Source organism: Rhinopithecus bieti, unplaced genomic scaffold (assembly GCF_001698545.2).
Source record: "Rhinopithecus bieti isolate Rb0 unplaced genomic scaffold, ASM169854v2 scaffold_33937, whole genome shotgun sequence".
Taxonomy (NCBI): domain Eukaryota; kingdom Metazoa; phylum Chordata; class Mammalia; order Primates; family Cercopithecidae; genus Rhinopithecus; species Rhinopithecus bieti.
The window spans coordinates 1,661,451-1,680,949 of NW_016814873.1; the positions used below are offsets into that span (position 1 = coordinate 1,661,451).

The window sequence follows — 19,499 nt, forward strand, 5'->3', positions numbered from 1 at the left end:
GTTCCATAACAACCAACAGAGAACAACTGGCAGCTCTAACCTCCCTACTCAAGACCCATTTAAGAGGGCAAATAGAAAACTCTTAAGAAAAACCAATTTTCTCCAACCTCATTAACCCTACTAGCTTACTGCCAAAAGAATAAAGTCACCTTGGAATTAGTCTAGTTGACTAGATTAGAAAGTCTGGGATGGCAATTGCCCTCTGCAGGCAGAGATGCTCTTGCCAGCGGGATCCCTGACACACCCCTGGGAACTCTGTTCCAATGTACAGGGTGCCGTCTACCCCAGATACTCTGGGTCCTCCCACCTCTGACTCCTGCCTTTGGGCAGTAATAGCAACTCAGACTGAGCTTCAGAAACCGGGGTTCTCCTCTTGCCTCGCTGATCTAGATCATCTGATGTCTCTAGACCTCTGTTTCTTCAGCCTAGGGATGGGCAAAGCAGGGAGGGTTGGGAGGAACCAGGGCACTGAATCAGGGAGAATTTGGTACAATCTTTTCCTCTAAACATTCCAGGGAGAGGCAATGTGTATTCTATATGTGGAACAAAAGAGGTACTGCGAGATTTTTTGAGAGTGGCACTGGGAACAGAATCCAGGGATATTAATCTCTCAGCCTAGATTTCTCTTTAAGAACCTGTCTCCGTGTGGCCTGAATGTTTTGCTTAATTTTCCCTGCCTCTGAGTAGTTCAAAGAATATAATAAAATTATAATCCAATCTATGACTGCCTTACCGCATTTTTCTCCAGGAAAATATTCCAGATGTCTTTCCCCAAGTTTCGGGAATCCTTGGGGCTTGTCTGCTGATAAACTTCTGCACACAGGTAAAAAAGCTAGGAGAGAGAACTGGGTTAGAGCAGTGGTTCTCCCCCAACAGTGATTCTGCCCCCTAGGGGACATTTGGCCATATCTGGAGACATTTTTAATTGTCACAACTACTGGGCAAGTGTGGTGCTACTGGCATCTAGTGGGTACAGCCCAGTGATGCAGTCATATTTCCCCAAAGGCACGGAACAGTCTACAACAAAGAATTCTCCAGTTCAAAACAGTGCTGAGGTTGAGAAAGCCGGGGTCAAACTATTTCAGAAACCTGTGGCAAAATAATCCCCACCCCCTTTCCCACAGGCACATCTTCAACACTGATCACTCCTCAACTCTGCATCCTCTCCACACGTGGTATTTCACTTGTGTCTTTGTGCTGGTTTATGTCTTGTTTCTTAAGGGTTCATATTTTATTTCTCTTTGGGGTGTGCCCTGTCTTTAATTCAGGAATGCTTCTGGCCCTTGAACTTGCACACAGGTGTTCAATCAATACCTGTGGATGGTTGTTCATTCTGGCTTCTGATGGTGTCCCCAGAAAGACAAAACAGCAGCCCATGCCCCAGGTGAGAAGTTTATTCTGAAGAATACAACCGCAACCCCTCTCCTCCATCTCCTCTTCCTTTCTAAGCAGCTGAGCAGAATGAGGAAACTGGGAAGGCTGCTGGCTCTGAATACTGTCCCTGGTACTTTGTTCTCCATCCCCTCACATTCCTTCTTGTCATCACCTTCACACGAAACACCCTTTAAGCCTTGCCATCTGCAAGTTTTCTCACAGGGCCACTCTCTCAACTCCTTAGTTGGTCTGTATCTACCTTCAATTAAAAACCTCTAGGAAGAGCAACTTCTCCGAGACGATTTCCTGAACTGATCAAGAATGAGTTTTCCTGGCCTTGCTCTCTTGCTCCTCCCTAGGCAGCTGATGTAGTTAGTTAGCTCCATCATACAGTGAAAAATTCCCTCTGCATAGGTTTCATCTTCTTGGCTATTTGTCTCTGTCCTTGAAGTCCCTGATTGTGCCCATGGATCTGAATTGTAACAGCCAGGAAGCAGAAACAGAGGCTAGAGGTCCTCTCTGCCCAACACCAGCAGGCACTCAATCAAGACGGATGCTTCTGACTTACCAGTGGACTGGGGTCTGCCTGAGAGAAGATGTAACGTAGAAAAACCCCCAGGTGAGCTGGCCGAGACTTCAGTTTCTCCAGATCCTGGAATATGATGTCACTCTGGAAGGCAGAAGGATGAGCATGGTGGGAGGCCGGGCACAGCAGCACAGCAGGTTCCAGCTTAGCTCCCATGTGATTCCCCGTCCTGGGTTCATAAAGGAGGCTCCCCGCCCCAAGTTCCCTTCACAGCTGATGCTAGTCAAACTGCTTCTAGTCAAAAGCAGCTTGTATGACAAAAAAAATGATGAAAGGAGAAAACTAGGAAACCGTTACCTCATTGTTGAAATAACCTGGGTCATAGTCTTCCTCTGGGCCAATAATTAAAGGCTTTGGGCTTTGATCTACACCCTGGGGGAGAGAGTCAAGTTGTAGAGATGAGAGGTTACAGAGGACAGAGAATTCAACCACCTCAGTGTTTAGTTGCAGCACTCACAAAGCCACCCGGGTCTGGTGAACGTTGGCATCTCACTCCCGCCCCCCAATCAGAGCACAGATGAAATGATTTCCACTTGCAGGAAGTCAACTGCTTCTGGGTGGGGCAGGGCAGATTCAGAGAAGCCTGGTCACATGACATATGAAGATGGGAAGTAGGAGAAAATGCTCTCTTCCTGTTTGCAAAGGTCTGGGGTGGGACTGTCAGTCAACAAAATAAGAGCCTATAGTTCCTGCTGGACTGCTGGGTTGGGGACTCTGTTCTCCTTAACAGACTAAACAGCCACCCCTACCCCAAACACACATCCTCCAAACCCAGTGTCTACCACAGTGCTACTGAACAGTTATTCTGTGCCTAGTAAGTACTGGTGGCTAAATAATTATGGGAGAGCCTACTAGTAGATCTCTGCCTCTCTGAACAAATGGAGATGCGGTTGATCTTTCTCTAACACCATTTGCATTATTTCGCTTGCCCGCTCAAGATCTGTGGTAGATCCCCATTACCTGTCTAAAATCCACATTTCTTAGTCTGGCTTTTCTTTCTTTCCCCCTTATACTAATTTAAGTAAAAACCTAATCCTAATGGACATGCCATGGATTAGGTATGATGAGAGAGACTTCATATTGCATAAACTTCTCAGATGCTTCACTGCACAAGTTTTTCTCCTAAAGGTTCCTTGAGCTTTCAAAGCTTTTCTGCTAACTCTATTTCTCACTCAACTGGACCTCCTTCATTTCTAGTGATTCCCCAACAAGGTCTCTGCTTCTGGAACCCACTCAGCTTACATGTGCCTACTTTAACCCAGGCCTATGATACCCTCCTAACCCACTTTCTTAAGGGGCTTTTCCTGACAGTTCCTCTTGATGCTCCTCACTCTTTTTTTGTTTTCCTGGATATTTATGGCCTCTACGCCCAGAATGACTGCATCACAGAACATGAGCGGCCCAGAAGGTATCTCAGAAACTAAAGTCTAACACTCACTTGTAATTGAAAAAAGTGAGGCCCTGACAGACTGACTGGCATGCTCAAAGCTGCAGAATCAGGCCTGTTGTGCTGTATTTGTATTTCCCAAACACATCCTGAGTATCCTCCTCTCCTAAATACCCTAGTCTCTGAACCTCTTGGGGTCTGAGCGCCCCAGGAGGTGGTGGGTGAGCACTTCTGGCTCTACTGAGCTCTCTAGTAAAACCTGAAAATCACTAGGTTTTTTCTTGTTTATGGGGAGGATTTTTTAAAAAAAGTCTTTACAAATACATATTCTTTCTGATTACAAAAGTAGAATATGCTTATTATTAAAAAGATCAAACACTATAGAACAACATAACAGAAAGTGAGAGTTCCTTCTGCATCCATGTCCCTGCTGCTGACAGTTTTATGGAAAGTATGTTTTCTTCCTATGCTGTTATTAACATTTATTACGATTAGGAAACTGGAATTATACTCTATTTGCTCTTAACACTTGAAAATAGCAACTTAGTTTTGAGAAGATGAAACAATTTCGAAGAGGAAAACAAGGGCTCCAAGACCACTGACCCCACACCTACTTCTATGAGCCACCTGAAGGAAAGCCTTTCCTAGAACAGGATAGATGCCTGACCCCCTTAGCAACCTGAACTTGGTCCTTCAGTTCTACAAAGACAGGGTTATAGAGAGGGCAATAAAAGAGTGGTTAGGATAGGAAAGAGCTCTGTGTTGGGGCCCAGGAGAACTCAATTCTAGTTCTGACCCTGCCGGTAACAAGGTTAGCCCTTGAACATTCCCTTAGACCACACGAAGATTCCAATGGCCAACCTTTTTCCTGATTGTGAGAATTACATGAAATTTTTTGTAAAGATCTGGCACAGCAGCTGGTACCTTAGACATTTCAATATCCATCAGATCCCTTTCCCCACCTTTCCCCTCCACATTGTAAGAATAACCAAACTTTATACAATGGGTAAAATTAGAGTATCATATGTTGTCGTCTTTTTAAAATCCTATTTTTTGTGAATTCGGCAGCCCAACCAGAATAAGTTCAGAGAGGCTTGCTCACATGTATTCTTCTTTTGCACAGTAGCTCTTGATTAGAATTTTCCTTTGATGGCTGCATGGCTCTAGATTTATAAAAACTATGTTCACTTAGGCCACGATCCTCTTTTCTACAGATCACACTGTGAAACTTCAGCTTCAAGAAACTTAGAAGCTCTGGATAAGTCCTACCCTAAGATGCCACTCAGAAGACAATTTTGATTACTACTATTCACTCATTCATTCACTACACATTATGAGGCGGCTACTATGTGCCAGATGCCTACAGAGATAAAGCAAATAAAGTTGAAGTAAGTCACATAGGGAAATAACAGCAGAGCGATAAATGCTCTAAGAGAAACAAGATGCTGCTTGGAACTCTGAACTCCAAGGTGAGAGGACAAGTTTACTAAAACCACAACGCCACCAAAGAGAGCTCAGCGAGCAGGATTATCATTTGCTCTGTTTTCTTCATTGTACCATTTCTCTCCCTTTATCCAAATTACTTTAGAGACCCCTTGTTCTGAAGACCTCCTCCTGGACTCAGTGATTAATAGGCTCCCAGAGTCAAAAGAACTCCAGAAAGTAGCTTTCAAACTTTCTGTTGACCATGACTTCTAATAAATATGTTTTCACTGCAACTCAGCACACACATATGTAATGAAAACAGAAGTTTCACAAAGTTATACTCTTATTACATATGATGAATTCTGATATTTTCTTTTCATACTATTAGATTCCACCTCATTAAAACAGATGCTGCTCATGACCTTCAATACCAATATCATGACTCACCAAAAGATGATAACCCACAGTTTGAAAATACCACCTGTATAACTCCTGACACCAGTGCTTTCCAGTGTGGGAAGCGGAACTCAAAATGATTTTAAGTGAGATGATTTCTGTTGAGGGTCCAAATGATTTTAGGTGATATCTGGACATGGCATTAAATAATACTGGCTCAGATTGTTTAAGAAAGTTAGTTTCTTTTCAGTTCTCATTCCATCCTTTTGATTAACCCAGGAAAAATTTCAGCCTGGTGCCTGCATAGCTTTAATACCTTTAACCAAGGCAGAATTGGCCTCAAGCTTAATTAAAGCCTTTGACAAGCAATAGAACTGAGCTAGAGTTTATTTTTCAGGTTGTTTTAAATTTTGTCTCTACATTTTGAGTAAGTTACATCATGTAGTTTACAATTAAAAGGACACAAAGGGGTAAAGATAATAAAAAGTCTTCCATCCACTTCATCCTCAAGCCACCTAATTCCCCTCCTCAGAGGCAATAACCACCAGTTTCTTCAACATTCATCCAGAGATGTCTTAAGAAAGAGGCTCCTTTTCCTCTTTTTAATATAAATGGCAGCTTTCTTCTACACTGTTCTATATCTTTCTACGTAGAATTTAACAAACTTGGTTCTAAACTTACATTTAGGGTTACAGTTACTCTGCATTTATAGTGTGTGATGCTGGTTTTCATTTAAGGTAACGACAGATTTCCTTAAGATTAATTTAAGTTTAAAGAACTGAGTTGGCTTAAAGAAAAATACTAAGTAACATTATACAGGTAGAACACTGAATACTTAGATGTCTAACGTTGTTAGACACGGTTAACAGTGTCTGAAAAACAACAGGCAATTCTCTGGCTCTCAAGTCCATGCCATTGCCAGACAGCCCAGCTTCTTTGAAAGCTGTTTGCATTAAGTCAAAACCCGTCTTCCTGAAGTCTCTCCTGGATCTAGCTCTATCCTTGAGAACAGGGCCTTTCAAATCAGGTTTTGCAGAACCTTAGGGCTCCATGGAAGTGCCCTTGAGGGCAGGCGGAGGTTGCTCAGTAAAGGTCCTAGGGGAGCTGAGCTTTGTTTTTTTTTTTCTTTTCTATGTTAGGGTTCCAAATAATAAGACTTTGTTTGAGAAAAGGATTTTGCTAAGGAACGGGGAAACTGAAAATTAGCATCCTGGAGAAACACTGCCTAAACCTATTTCCTATTCTGTACAGACAGAAAGACCAGCTATCCGCTCCTTGGCTGTTACTCTTTACAGATGCATTCACCTACTCTCCACATAGAAACGGAGCCAGCCTTACTTTTGTATCTCTATTTATGCCATGTTCTCTTTCTTTACTGTTTGCTCTCCATGTAAGTGACTGTCTCAAAGTTTGGGTTGCTGAAGCAGGGGTTTAGTCTGATGATCCGAGACCATGTATTGGTAACACCCAGGCCTCCAAATCTCACTTCTGAGAAAAGAAAAGGAAAACTGCAGGGTGGCTCCGGATCACTCACCTGGTCACCGGTGGAGGGGACAGCTGCATCCGAGCCCTGCCGCCTGTGGTGCTGGGCCACCCTGGCCATGATCACAGGGGAGGTTCGAGGACTGTCTAGCCCAGGGTCTGACAGTATTGAGTTCCGATTCATCAATGACTAGAGAAATGAAGAATTCTGTGAGAAGGAAGACCCTCAAGGCTCAGCTCTTTGGTGTTGGTGGTGATAACCATACTTAAACATCAGCTGAGAGAAGTGCAGTATTTGCTCTGTGCCTGGCATTATACTAAGCCCTTCATTACATATTATCTCATTCGATTCTCACAGTAGCCCTTTGGGGTAGATACTATTATTCATCCCATTTTCACATGAAGAAACTGAGACTCCAAGAGGTTATGAGACTTGCTAAGTCAGAGAGCTAGTCATGAAGTGTATCCTGAACTTAACCCAGGCAGCGTCAACCCACAGCACACACTCTTCATCACTAACTCCATGGCCTTCCAGATAATGTCAACTATAGATTCTTTAGGATCCCCGTCCCACTCTACTTTCTTGGTGACTTTCCCACATACTGATCCTTTCACATATATGTCATCATTTTCCCATGGACAGGGCAGTAAGAAAATAAAATTGCAATTGTTATCTAAAATTAGGTTTTTAACATGTTTTCAACCACATATTCACATATTTAATTACTCTGGCTAAGCAAATATTTTGCTAACTTCATTACTACTTCTTCCACTCATTCTTACTTTTATATTGCAGTTTACAGTTTACATATGCAAACTGAGAACACCTGGAAGAGATAACCTTCGGGGTCAAAACCTGAAATTCTTTTAGTCATTCCAGAAAAGACAAGCTATTTGAGAAGAAAAAGATCCACAGCAAAAAACAGATTACCACTTCTGAGTAGGTTGGGTTCACTGTATTAATCTAAGATGATGTTATTCCTGGACAGGTGGAAATGTGTTTTGGTCAAGTCATTGTTTTAGATTATTTTGTCTCTGCTCCCTCACTCTCAAAGGCTTGCCATAGTTCATGCCATGGCCATCCTCTCCACCCTACTCTTTATATAACAGAGTTGACTATGATAAAATGAAAGCCAGATTTGATGGTCTTGCATGTTGGATGCATGTGAAATTTCTGCTTTGGAACCGAGAGCACAGTGATTACATCCTTGGAACTAGATGGATGGAAGAGGCACACAGAGTCCTCAGTGTAGCCGGTAGGCAGCAGAGCCTTGGGGCAAGGGAAGGGACCCCAAATGCAAGTTCTGAACGGGCCTTCCTCTGCTAGGACTCACCTCACTGAGGGAAGGAAAGCGTTCTGTCCCAGAGTCCAAGCCACTGTCCCCCTCTTGGGAATCCAGAGAGAGCCCGCCTGAGAAGAAAATAGTTTCTATAATACAGAAGGAGCTGTGGCCTGGGGGAAAGAGAGCCTTTATTCTGGGCAACTGTGCACAGGACAGGAAGGGGAAGCTGCCACCTTTTTTCACCAGTTTCCCTTCAGCTCTCTCATCCCATGACCCCTAGACTTGGACACTTACCAGCATACCTCCCCTCTGCTCTCATCACATCTAGCTTTCACCTGTCTCTGTACCTGGGCACAGGCCATGTCACCTCCTGAAATAAGACTCCATAGCTCTCTCTCACAACTAGTTTTGCCCCTCGACTCCTTCCCAACCCTCTTCTGGTCACCACTCATTTCTTCTTACAACAAATATTTGCCGAATTCCTCAGCGCCAGGAGCTGTCAGGCAAGCTGCTGTCTGAACCATACTTATTCTGGTATTTTATTGGCCCTTATCTATCCTGGCTACTGCCTATACACTCATTTCTACTGCCTAAGTTGTATCCAGCTTCCCTGTGTATTTGTACTGCTTTCTCCCATGATTCTGTTTCTCAGAGGGCAGGCACTATATATTTTCTTTCCTGGAATCTGCCCCATGGGGAGGGTAAATAGATAAGAAACCTAGACTAGAGATATGCCAGAGAAAAAGGGGGTGATGGGGGACTTACCTTCTGATGGTCTCTGGCTGGTGTCACCATATAGTGGAAGTACATCCTGAAACAGAAAGCCCACAGGGTGGGCAAATTCTGTGAGCCTCTCCCCCTACGGTTTCCTTCCACCAATCAGTGCCTTATTTGCTTACAGTTAGTGGCCTCTTCTGCTTCATTGCCTCAAAAATGCCCAGCTAGAAGAGATATTGCTTCATTTGTACAGTTTGAGGATGACAATGACCCCTAATGGTGGAAAGGGAGCTTTACCATTAGTGAAATTCTAAAAGCTAGCTTTATCTAATCACCCTGGACCTCAAAGCATCTACTGCCTTATTTGGATACAAGAAAGAACTTCTTAACCATCAAGAAGTATAAAAAAAAAAAAAAAAAAAAAAAAAACTCAAACAGGTGACCGAGAGAAGATACAAAAGGTTTACCTTTGGAGGTCTTTGAGGAGGATGGACAGGCATTGGCCTGAGACTGACTAAGGTGGTGGGATGTGAAGGAAGCAATGTTGATAGTGCTTTGCTGTTTACAAAGCACTTTTCTAAGTCACATTTACTCTTTCAATGGCTCTAGCTTAGGCACATTACTCTCATGTTATAAATGAGGAAACAGAAGCTCAGAGATCTTAAGTAACTTGCCCAAGATATACAGCAGGTCAACCCTAAGGCCAGGGTTGGAGCTCAGACCTTCAGATTCCAAGCTTAGTTTCTCAGACTCATCACCTCATAGTACAACCAACAGTGCAGTGGCAGCAGCAAACATGTACAGTCCCTGTGTCAAAGGTATGCTTTAACTTTGACAACACTGTTATCTCCATTTTATAAATGAGGAAGCTAAGGCTCCTATGGATTAATTAACTTGCCCAAGAGTCTTTAAGCTGATAAGAAGTGATGCTGGATTTGAATCCAGATGGTCTAAGTCCCCAACCTGAGCTTCTACCTATCAACCGTGTAATATGAGAAGTCCTTCAGAAAATGAAGCAGTTTAAATGTATTTGCCTGTGTTTCCCAAACTTTTTTGATCTGGATATCCTAAAAGCAAAAGTAGATCATCTTTAAATAATTCCTATTGGCTTTGGCAAATGTTATTGTTGGAGACCTTAAAGTTTCTGGAGAATTACTTCTTATTTACCCAAAGAATTAAGGCCTGATGGAGAGCAGTAAGACACTAATAGCCAAGTCCCTGAAGAGAATAGATAAAAGAACCATCTACTCTCTGGAGTTTTTCATAAAATGTGGTTATCTGCTGATACAGATCCATCTCAACTGACTGGGGGTCTTTTATGTAGGCTGAGTTTAAAAAGTACTTGTATTTCTTTGAGAAGACTCATTACTTGATGATAGGTGGTGGGAAACGATACCAGATGAAATACTGGGTAAAACCAGTATAGAAATACACACACATCCACTATGAGGAACTACCTAGAAGGGAAGGATAATTCAGAGACTAACACTGACGGTCTGTTTATTTCATATTTCTTTCTTTCCATTGCCCACGTTGTTGGAGGGCAAGAAATAGACTTTTTCTTTTGATGGTATCCCAAGTGTCACTACAGTGTTCAGCCTCTCTGGTGCTGACCTTGGTTTCTTTGTAGAATACTAAACACTTACTAGTTCAGCCTCGAGGTCCTGGCATAACCCAAGAAGCCTTCTGCCCTTGCTGCTTCTCTCACTCTACCCCCAGTTCCACTGCATGTGCCCTTACTAGAGCTGTGCCTACATCACTCACCACTGAGCCACCAGTCTCCTGCTGGATCTTCAGCTGTAACTGAGTGACTCGCCGCCGGGCACCTTCGATCTGCTCTTCCAGTAGGCTGGCGGGGTTCCGGCTATAGACCTCACAGATACGCTGGGGATGGGTGAGGAGGAGAAGGGGGAGGGGAAAAGGCAGAGGGGTGGTTAGTAGAGAATGGATGACTCACCAGTGGAGAGAATAGGCAGTTATCCCAAAACAAAGAGGATAGAGAAGAGGTCTCTGCCTCCAAGTAGATACACGCTATTTCAACATCATTTAGGATCAGAAAAAGATGTAAGTGATGAGAAAAAGAACACAGGAGACAACCACAGAAAGAGGACAAACACAAAGGCCTGTCCTAATCTGGGCCATTCTTCAAAGTCTGCCTTAAGTTCCACATCCCAAATGAGGCCTTCTTCAGCTACCACTCAAGTATGAAATATTAAAGTGACTGTCCAGACCAGAACATAAAAAAGTGCTGAAGAGGGAACTTACACACAATGAGAACCACAAGAAATGAGAGGAAGCAGTGTCGACTAGAACAGCCAATGCCTCTGCCAGTCCCACCCTCAGGAAGCTCCTGGAGAGCAGGTACCATCCTAGCCACTTTCCCAGCACTCCTCAGGGCACACAGCAGGGGACAGCACAGGGGTGGAGGGCTTCACAGTTAGGGACACCTGGCTTTGAATTCTGGCACCTCCACTTACTAGCTGTATAGACTTGGGCAAGCTTGAATACATCCTCATCGATAAAATGGAGATGACAATACCCGCCTCATGGGACGGGTGTAATAGTGGAGTGAGATTATGTATATGAAGTGCTTAGCAGAACGTTTAGCGCAAAGTCAGACACCTGAATACATGGCAGCTATTAACATTTCATTACAAAAGGAGATGCTCCATAAAGCTTGGTTAAATAAAGACATTGGGTTCACATATTACCTAGGCTCATCTGGGGCTTCACTGCTACCTGACAACCATTTTACAAATTCCCCATATTTAATATTTCATCTTCTCCATGCCCATCCAACTCCAACCCTTCCCTAGCCTTGGCTGATAATACCATCTGGTAAAAACCTTCTCAACTGTAGCCCATTTCAAAACATCTTCAGCCATCTTTTCTTCCTGGCTTAGAAGAGAAACTAAGTCTAAATCTTTTAAAAAGTTAATCTCTCTGACTGCTTTGGGCTCTTCTTGGGCACTGTTTACATATCTTCAAAGTCTCCTTTTTACCAATGGCTCCTTTTCTCCGTCCTACAAAATGGAGTTCAAGTTTCCTGATTTAAAACAAAAACCACCACAACAAAACTTTTCAATTATTTCTGATGATTCTTCAAGCCACTGCCCTATTTGTTTCCCCCTCTTTTCACAGCCAATTTTTTTTTCTTTTTTTGTAAAGGGATATGAGCCTGTGGTTTTCTGATTTTATTTTATTTATTTATTTAAATAGACACAGGGGTTTGCTATGTTGCCCAGGGGTCTTGAACTCTTGGCCTAAAAGTTCCTCTGCTTTGGCCTCCCCAAGTGCTGGAATTACAGGTGTGAGCCACCATGCCCGGCCCATAGCCAAAAGTTTCAAAACATTAGTCTACAGCTAGGGGCCTGCACTTCTTTGCTTCTAGTCGCTCATCAACATATATAAATCTAGTTTCCTCCCATTACTGCACAGGCTACTCTTCCAAAAATCAAATGTAATAGCAAGTGGTGTGATATTAGAGGTTGGTACCATGTGCTGTAGAAGCACATATGTCCCAAAAGTCCATCCTCAGTTCTCTCCTCTCTGTACTGGTACTCTGGGTGATCTCTTTTAGTCATCCAGTCCCCAGTTTCAACTATCACCTTCATACTGAGGATATCTGAATCTCTATTTCAACCCAGGCTTTTCTCCTAAGTTCAGCCCTGTTATCTCCATATGCCTGGTGGCTGGTTTGTATCTGAATGTCTCATGGGCACCTTACACTAGTATACCCAAAGCTGACCTTCATTTCCTTCCCCTCAACTCTGCTCCTCTCCTCTATCTCACTCTGTCACCAGTATCACCTGATCTACCCAGACATACAAACTTGGAGCCATCTTTTATTCCTTCTTCTCCTTCACCAATGGATGAGTTCTGCTGATTGGCCCTCTGACAAGTCTCCCATTGCTATCCTCTCCTTTTTGTTCGTACTCCTACCATTCTTGTTAAATCTGTCATTATTGCTTATCTACTGCAATAGCCTCCTAGATGGTTTCCTTACATTTAACACACTTCTCTAAAGAACACTGGTTTGAAAATGTGATCAGTCCCCCACTCAAAATTCTTTCATTCATTCCCACAGACTTCAAAACAAATTCCAAGCTCCTCATGGTATTCAAGGCCAATAACACCTTCCAGTCACAACACTCACTGCGGTTTTCTTTTCTTTTCTTTTTTTCTGAGACAGGGTCTTGCTCTGTCACTCAGGTTGGAGTGCAGTGGTGCGATTATAGCTTTGCAGCCTCGAACTCCTGGGCTTAAGTCGTCCTCCTACCTCAGCCTCCTAAGTAGCTAGGACTGCAGGTATGCACCACTATGCCTGGCTAATCTTTAAAATTTTTTTAGATACATGGTCTGATTATGCTGCCCGGGCTGGTGTTGAACTCGTAGGCTCAAGTAATCTTCCCACTTTGGCTTCCCAAAGTGCTGGGATTACAGACATGAGCCACCACTCCTGGTCCCACTGCCATTTTCAATATTCTATTAACAGGATACTGAAACCAACTCAAGCACCACCTCATGAAGCCTTCTGATTACTGCATAAATAATTATGCTTTGTTTTGGGCTTCAAGAGCATTAAAATTTTTTTGTTATTGAGCTATAATTCATATGACATAAACGTCACCATTTTAAAGTGTACAACTTAGTGGTCTCTAGTATATTCACGGAGTTGTGCAGCCACCCCCACTATCTAATTCCAGGATATTTCCATAACTCCAAAAAGAAAGGTGGTACCTGTAAGCAGTCACCCAATTTCCCCTTCCTTCACCCTCTGGCAACCACTGATCTACTTTCTGTCCATGAATATGCATATTCTGGACACTCCATGTAAGTGGAATAATACGACCTGTAGATTTTTGTGTCTGACCTCTTTCACTTGGCATACTGTTTTCAGGGTTCTTCCATGTTGTAGCATTTATCAGTACTTCTTTCTGTTTTATGGCTGAGTAAAATCCCATTGTATGAACAGACTATATTTTGCTCATCTATTCATCAGCAGATGAACATTTGGGTTGTTTCTACTTTCTGGCTATTATTAATAATGCTGGTATGAATGTTCATGTACAAGTTTTTGTGTGAACCTATGTTCTCAATTCTCTTGGATATATACCTGGGAGTGGAATTGCTGGGTCATATAGTATTGCTGTGTTTCACGTTTTGAAGAACTGTCAAACTGTTTTCCAGAGTGCTTGCACTATTTTACACTCCCACCAGCAGTGGCAGAATAGATTAGGATAGTGAATATGCAGACAAAACATAAACAAGTATTGTTTAGATTTCTCTACATCTCACAACTCTTGTTATTTTCCATTATTTTGGTTATTCTAATAGGTGAGAAGTGGTAGGTCATTGTCATTTTGATTAGCATCTCCCTGTGAATAACAATGTTGGGCATCTTCCCATGCTTATTGGCCATTTGTATGTCTGTCTTCTTTAAAGACTGTCTATTCAAGTCCTTTGCAAGTTTTAAATTGGGTTGTCTTTTATTGTTGAGCTTTTAAGAGTCCTTTATATATTCTGGTATTAGACCCTTATCAGACACATGAATTGTAAATATTTTTCCCCATTTCTTCTATGGGTTGTCTTTATTTTCTTGATAGAATGCTTTGACACACACAAGTTTTAAATTTCGATGAAATCCATCTTTTTTTGGGGGGTGGTTATGCTTTTGGTGTCATATCTAAGAAACCACTGCCCAATCCAAGGTCATGAAGATTTACTACTACCTAAAACTTTTTCTAAGAGTTTTACAGTTTTTAAAAATAGTCTTGGCTCTTACATTTAAGTCTTTGTCCACTTTGAGTTTAATTTTGTTTACTGTGTGAGGTAAGGGTCCAAATTCATTATCTGTATGTAGGTATCCAGTTGTCCCAGCACCATTTGTTGAAAAGACTATTCTTTCTCCATTGAATTGTCTTGGTACCTTTGTTGAAAATTAATTGACCATAGATGTATGGGTTAATTTCTGGAATCTGAATTCTGTTCCATTGATCTATAGGTCTATCCTTGAACCAGTACCATACTGTCTTGATTACTCTGACATTTGCCAATATATAAATATAAGCACTTACCATAATATAGTATATCTTCATTCATTCATCCATATCCTATGAAATCACTAACTCATTAAAGGAGAAGTTCACCTCTTGTTTATCTTTGTAACCATTCCAACACCCACCCCTAACATTACTCCCATCTACTGCTCCAGCACACACACAGTACCTAGCATATAGCAAGGACTCAGTGCTTGTGAAATAAATACATTAATTTTCATATCTTTGTGCCTTTGACCTATGCTGTCTTTTCACTAGCATTCCCTCCCTCATCTCTTTTGCCTACTAAAGTATCACTTTTCAAGGCCCAGCTGAAATACTATCCTCTATGTGAAGCCCTTCCCAATGTTTCCCATTATTAATTATTATTTCTCTTCTTTGTTCTCTTATTGTACGCTCTTTGTTCCTCCCACTCTCCCTCCTACTGTGATCTGAATTTCCTCCATGAGATTTTAAACATGTTGAGGGCAAGAACCATCTAATCTTTTTTATTTCTATATAGCCTAGAAACTAAAACAATGTTTTATATATGGTGGCACTTACATGGATAACTATAATAGGAATCTGGCTATTCCACTCCAGCAAATTCATCTTACTGTTCTCCGTGCACATCACTTCCTAGGCCCAAAAACTCTCTTCATCCTTCACCCAAGTGCTCCCCACCTCTTTCAGTCTGGCTCAGCACTCACCTACCCAGCCTTCTTTTCCTTCCCTTCCTTGGAAATGTCCCAGATAAACTCCACTGACGTTTTTTTTGTCTACATATTCACTATCCTAATCTATTAGACATGGAAAATCCTACTCATTTTATTGGTGAAATTCTGCTTTAACAAATTCTACTGGCCAATGACAATTCTTTAGTGGTCCGGAAGTTTTATTTTTTGAGGTTTTACTGTGATAGGATATTGCCTGTAAATTAAGTTATGTACATTGGCAGACTGCTCTGATAAAGTATTATTTCACTCAGGCAATGGCCAGTCTACCCCTGGCAGTGACCTTACCTGTAATTCTTTTTCTTCCTGCCTCAGCATATTCCTGAGGATCTGGGTGGCATGTTTTTGAACTTCAGGATCCTAGAGATGGAAAACATGGCAACATAAGAGTTAGGGACTAACTCAATAGCTTAACTCTCTTCAATAGCTTAACTCTCTTCTATCTGCTGATTCTTGGGCAAGGAAAGCTATGAGAGTACAGCCTGGATCATAAGTATGTTTCATTCAGTACCTTGATGGAACGCAGTAAACACAAAATCTTATTTCGAGTTTATGCCTCAGTTTCTAGAAACCTTGGCTGTAATCACCTTCGGTATCAAGTTGCTCCCTAAAGTCTCCCAGGACTTGTGGGTTCGGTCTTCATTCCAACTGAAAAATTCTGTTCCCTATACTTGTCTGCATTTTGTCCCCCTCTAACTCTTCACATAGGTGTTTCTTGCTTCTAGAGTTCTCTTTCTACTTGTTTGTTTGTTTTTTCTTTGAGATGGGGTCTCACTCTGTCACCCAGGCTAGAGTGCATTGGCACGATCACAGCTTACTGCAACCTCTGCCTCCTGGGCTCAAACAACCCTCCTACCTCAGCCTCCTGAGTACCTGGGACCACACGTGCATGCCACCATGTCTGGCTAATTTTTTGTATTTTTGGTAGAGACAGGGCTTTGCCGTGTTGCCCAGGCTGGTCTCGAATTCCTGAGCTCAAGTGATCCTCCCACCTCAGCCCCACAAAGTGCTGGGATTACAGGCGTGAGCCACTGCGCCTGGCCTCTACTTGTTTTTGTCCTTTTCTGATCCCTCCCTTTACTGAGTGGGCTCTATATTTTGCACCTCGAAGCAGGCTTTTTTCTCTAGAAAGCCTTTCCCCTACTCCTTGACTTTATACCAAACCCTGGTTAACACTGACTGGCAACGGTCTTGAACAGATGCATTCTGTTCCTGCCTGAAGTGTACACTCTCTCTCCGATGAGGAGCACTTTTGGACAGCATCCTTAGAGCCTTCTACACATTTAGGAAACAAACAATGTTACTGTGTGATAAAACCTCATATGCATTTGCATGGAAGGAGGACACTAAGGCATGGAACAACTGTTATTGTGCAGCCCCCATTTTTGTTCAACTCTTTCAATGGTCTTCCATGTGTCTTTTGGCTTGTCTCTGTTTACCACAGCCCCATTGGATTTAACCTGCTTTCTTCCCCAATGCGGAGCTTTTCAACAGTACATTAGGGTGAGCAAAGAAAGCCAGGAGGACTATTACCTGTAGAGGTTTGGGTCCTGTGATGCGTTGTGGAGGTGGCAGAGGTGGAGGAGGTGGTGGCTGGGGGATCACTGGCATGATTCGGGGAGCTCCTGCTGGGAATGGGTCCTGCTGGAGCCCAGAGATGCCCACGGATGAAGGTGAAGAGCCCAAGAGGGTGAGTGCGACATAGGCGCCAGCTAGAGGGAAACAGAGAGAGATTTGCTCCAGGAGTGCTGTTCTGGAGAGACAGTCCAGCTATACAGGAGGGGGCTGTTCTCCCTTGTCCTGTCATTAAACTCATAATTCTGTAGATGAAGTTCTTCTCACTTTTAATGCCCCACACATTCTCTAATCCCTTCCTTCATGCCTTGCATTGACCCAAGTATTGCTTCCTGCCCTTCCTTCATGCAGAGACCTCAACTAGAATTCCACTCATAAATATCTGGGAACACGCCCCACAGGCCGCCTCAGCAGCCCCGTTTCCCTCTTTATCTCACTAAAGTAAGTAGCCAGTGTCATGCTCCGAGCATACTGCCCACATGGCACAGATCAGGCACTCAGATTCTAGCCCTCTGCTCTCCCCAAACTTCCCACATTCTTCAATTCTCTCTTCAACATTTGTTGTTTCTATTTGAATATTTGTGCAGACTCAATTGTTGGGCCTTCCTGGCTATAAACAGATTATTGTTGCTTTTCCCTGCCAAATAGAAAACAAATGAGTAAGAATGTCCATCAGTGGCAGAGTGAATTGAAAGGTATTTGAGGGAGACCTGGTCTCAGTAGGAATGTGGTCTAAATGGGAGTGGCAAAGATGAATGTGGGTAAAAATGAAGATGTCTCATGAGAGCCTAGTACTGTCTCCACTTGAAATAATAGGGAATTGTGGCCATTTAAGTAGATCACTCCATGTTAAGATTAAAGATGTGACTTCAGCTGCCTCACACATCTACAAAGGAAACCTCCTGGGATGGCAGGCCTGCCCTTTCCTCCCTGTTTCCTCCCTCTTGGACCATCTGCTCCCCTACTTTAGTTGTCACCTCTCTCCAACTCACATTTGATTAGCTTTACCACTTCCAGGTGTGAGCTATTGGTCACCATGGTGCCGTTGACCTGTTGGAGGGACAAACAGTATTGATTAATGGTGATGAACAGCTAGGGGATCCTTCTGTAAGTTCAAAATGCCACGTTTTTAGGAAGCCATTTTCCAATGCTCTTTAGCCTCCTCTGGTCACTTGTTTACTCAAATCACACTATGAATTTGGTCTCCAGCTAGCCTATGAGTTTTCAAGAATAAAACCTGTGTCTTCATTCCTTAATTTGTTCATTCATTCACTTATTTTTGGTATACACTTTTCTAACCACTTGCGTCACACACATGTGAATGTCCACTCACCCAGTGTGCTTCCTCCTTACAGAGGACTAAGAAGTCTCTGCACCTAGGATTTCCTTAATGCATCCATTATGTTGCCCAGGCTGGTCTTGAACACCATTCTGTCGAAGAAAGGTCTCAACGACCAGGGCAGGTTACAGTAGTTCAGAATGAGCAAGGACCCCAGGTTGGCATTATATGGAGGAAAGAATATCAACCTGAGAATTGAAGTCTTGGATCCTTCACTAGTTACTAACCCTCCCTCTTAATCTTATTTTGGTAATTTGTGAAATGAGAATAATAAAACTTGTTGTAGAAGTTTGGTTGCTTTAGAGTCAAGAAGGGCCTAAAATACGAAATACAGCTATCCTCCTCCTTACTCTCTCTTATGCTATACCACTATGCTCCCTCGCATGGTACCACTCCTCACTCAGTGGCTGCCTGGCAGTTGGTATCAAGATGAAAGTGTGCAGGATGGGCCAAGGCCAGGAGTGCCCTGCACATCTATTTCCACTGCTGGGAGTGGGAGTGCGTGTTGGGGTCACTCACTTTGATGATCCGGTCGCCCTCTTTCACACCGGCCTTCATGGCTGCACCTCCTGTAAGGAGAAGGCCTGGTCAGCACAGCCCAACAACCTCTTCCACTGAAGCTACACCAAGGCCCCTGTCAGATCACCTCTCCTCTGAAATTTCCTCCTATTTCTCTGTGTTAAGTATCTCAAATTCTGGGTGTACTTTCTATTCTACTCCAGTGACACAAATCCTCTAAAGCTAGAGTGAACTATATAAGGTCCCATCTCCTGCTCTTCCTTTCACCAAGATGCCAGACTTCTAACAGCCAGGCCAAGGCAGGAGCGAGGCAGGGCCAGGCTCTGGAAAGAGCACGTGTGCCTCACTCGAATGTGTCTGGATATGTTCCAAGGTCAAATCAGAGTTACTTTTTATTATCCGGGGGGAAAATGAGTTTACTGTATGAAACATAATTGTTAAAATAATAATTAAGAGAAATACAGAGAAAAGGATGAAAACAAGAGTTTCCTAAGTCCTGAGAGGTTCATAAAGATATTCTGGGTGTTCACATCATTAAAGATAACTGTTTTATTTCTTTAAAAAAAAAAACTGTTTTAAGCCATTTACAGTTTCTCCACTCCTTTATTTTGTAGACAGAGTCTTGCCCTGTAGCCCAAGCTGGG

General features: G+C 42.8%; 1 protein-coding gene across 14 annotated transcripts in view; it reads right to left on the bottom strand.

The window, feature by feature from the left end:
• ARHGEF11 (Rho guanine nucleotide exchange factor 11) overlaps window positions 1–19,499 on the bottom strand; it is a 110,452-nt gene that overhangs the window by 26,587 nt on the left and 64,366 nt on the right. For 8 of the 14 annotated variants that reach the window (XM_017852534.1, XM_017852535.1, XM_017852532.1 and 5 more), the window contains 11 exons: window positions 18,856–18,905; window positions 17,990–18,047; window positions 16,956–17,134; window positions 15,711–15,782; window positions 10,415–10,534; window positions 8,699–8,744; window positions 7,985–8,061; window positions 6,703–6,840; window positions 2,258–2,332; window positions 1,943–2,044; window positions 734–832 (listed from right to left, as the gene is read on the bottom strand). In XM_017852534.1, coding sequence (XP_017708023.1) covers window positions 734–832; window positions 1,943–2,044; window positions 2,258–2,332; window positions 6,703–6,840; window positions 7,985–8,061; window positions 8,699–8,744; window positions 10,415–10,534; window positions 15,711–15,782; window positions 16,956–17,134; window positions 17,990–18,047; window positions 18,856–18,905 — 1,016 coding nt within the window. The remainder of the gene's footprint in view (window positions 1–733; window positions 833–1,942; window positions 2,045–2,257; window positions 2,333–6,702; window positions 6,841–7,984; window positions 8,062–8,698; window positions 8,745–10,414; window positions 10,535–15,710; window positions 15,783–16,955; window positions 17,135–17,989; window positions 18,048–18,855; window positions 18,906–19,499) is intronic. The other 6 variants (XM_017852541.1, XM_017852540.1, XM_017852539.1 and 3 more) reach the window with 3 other exon arrangements.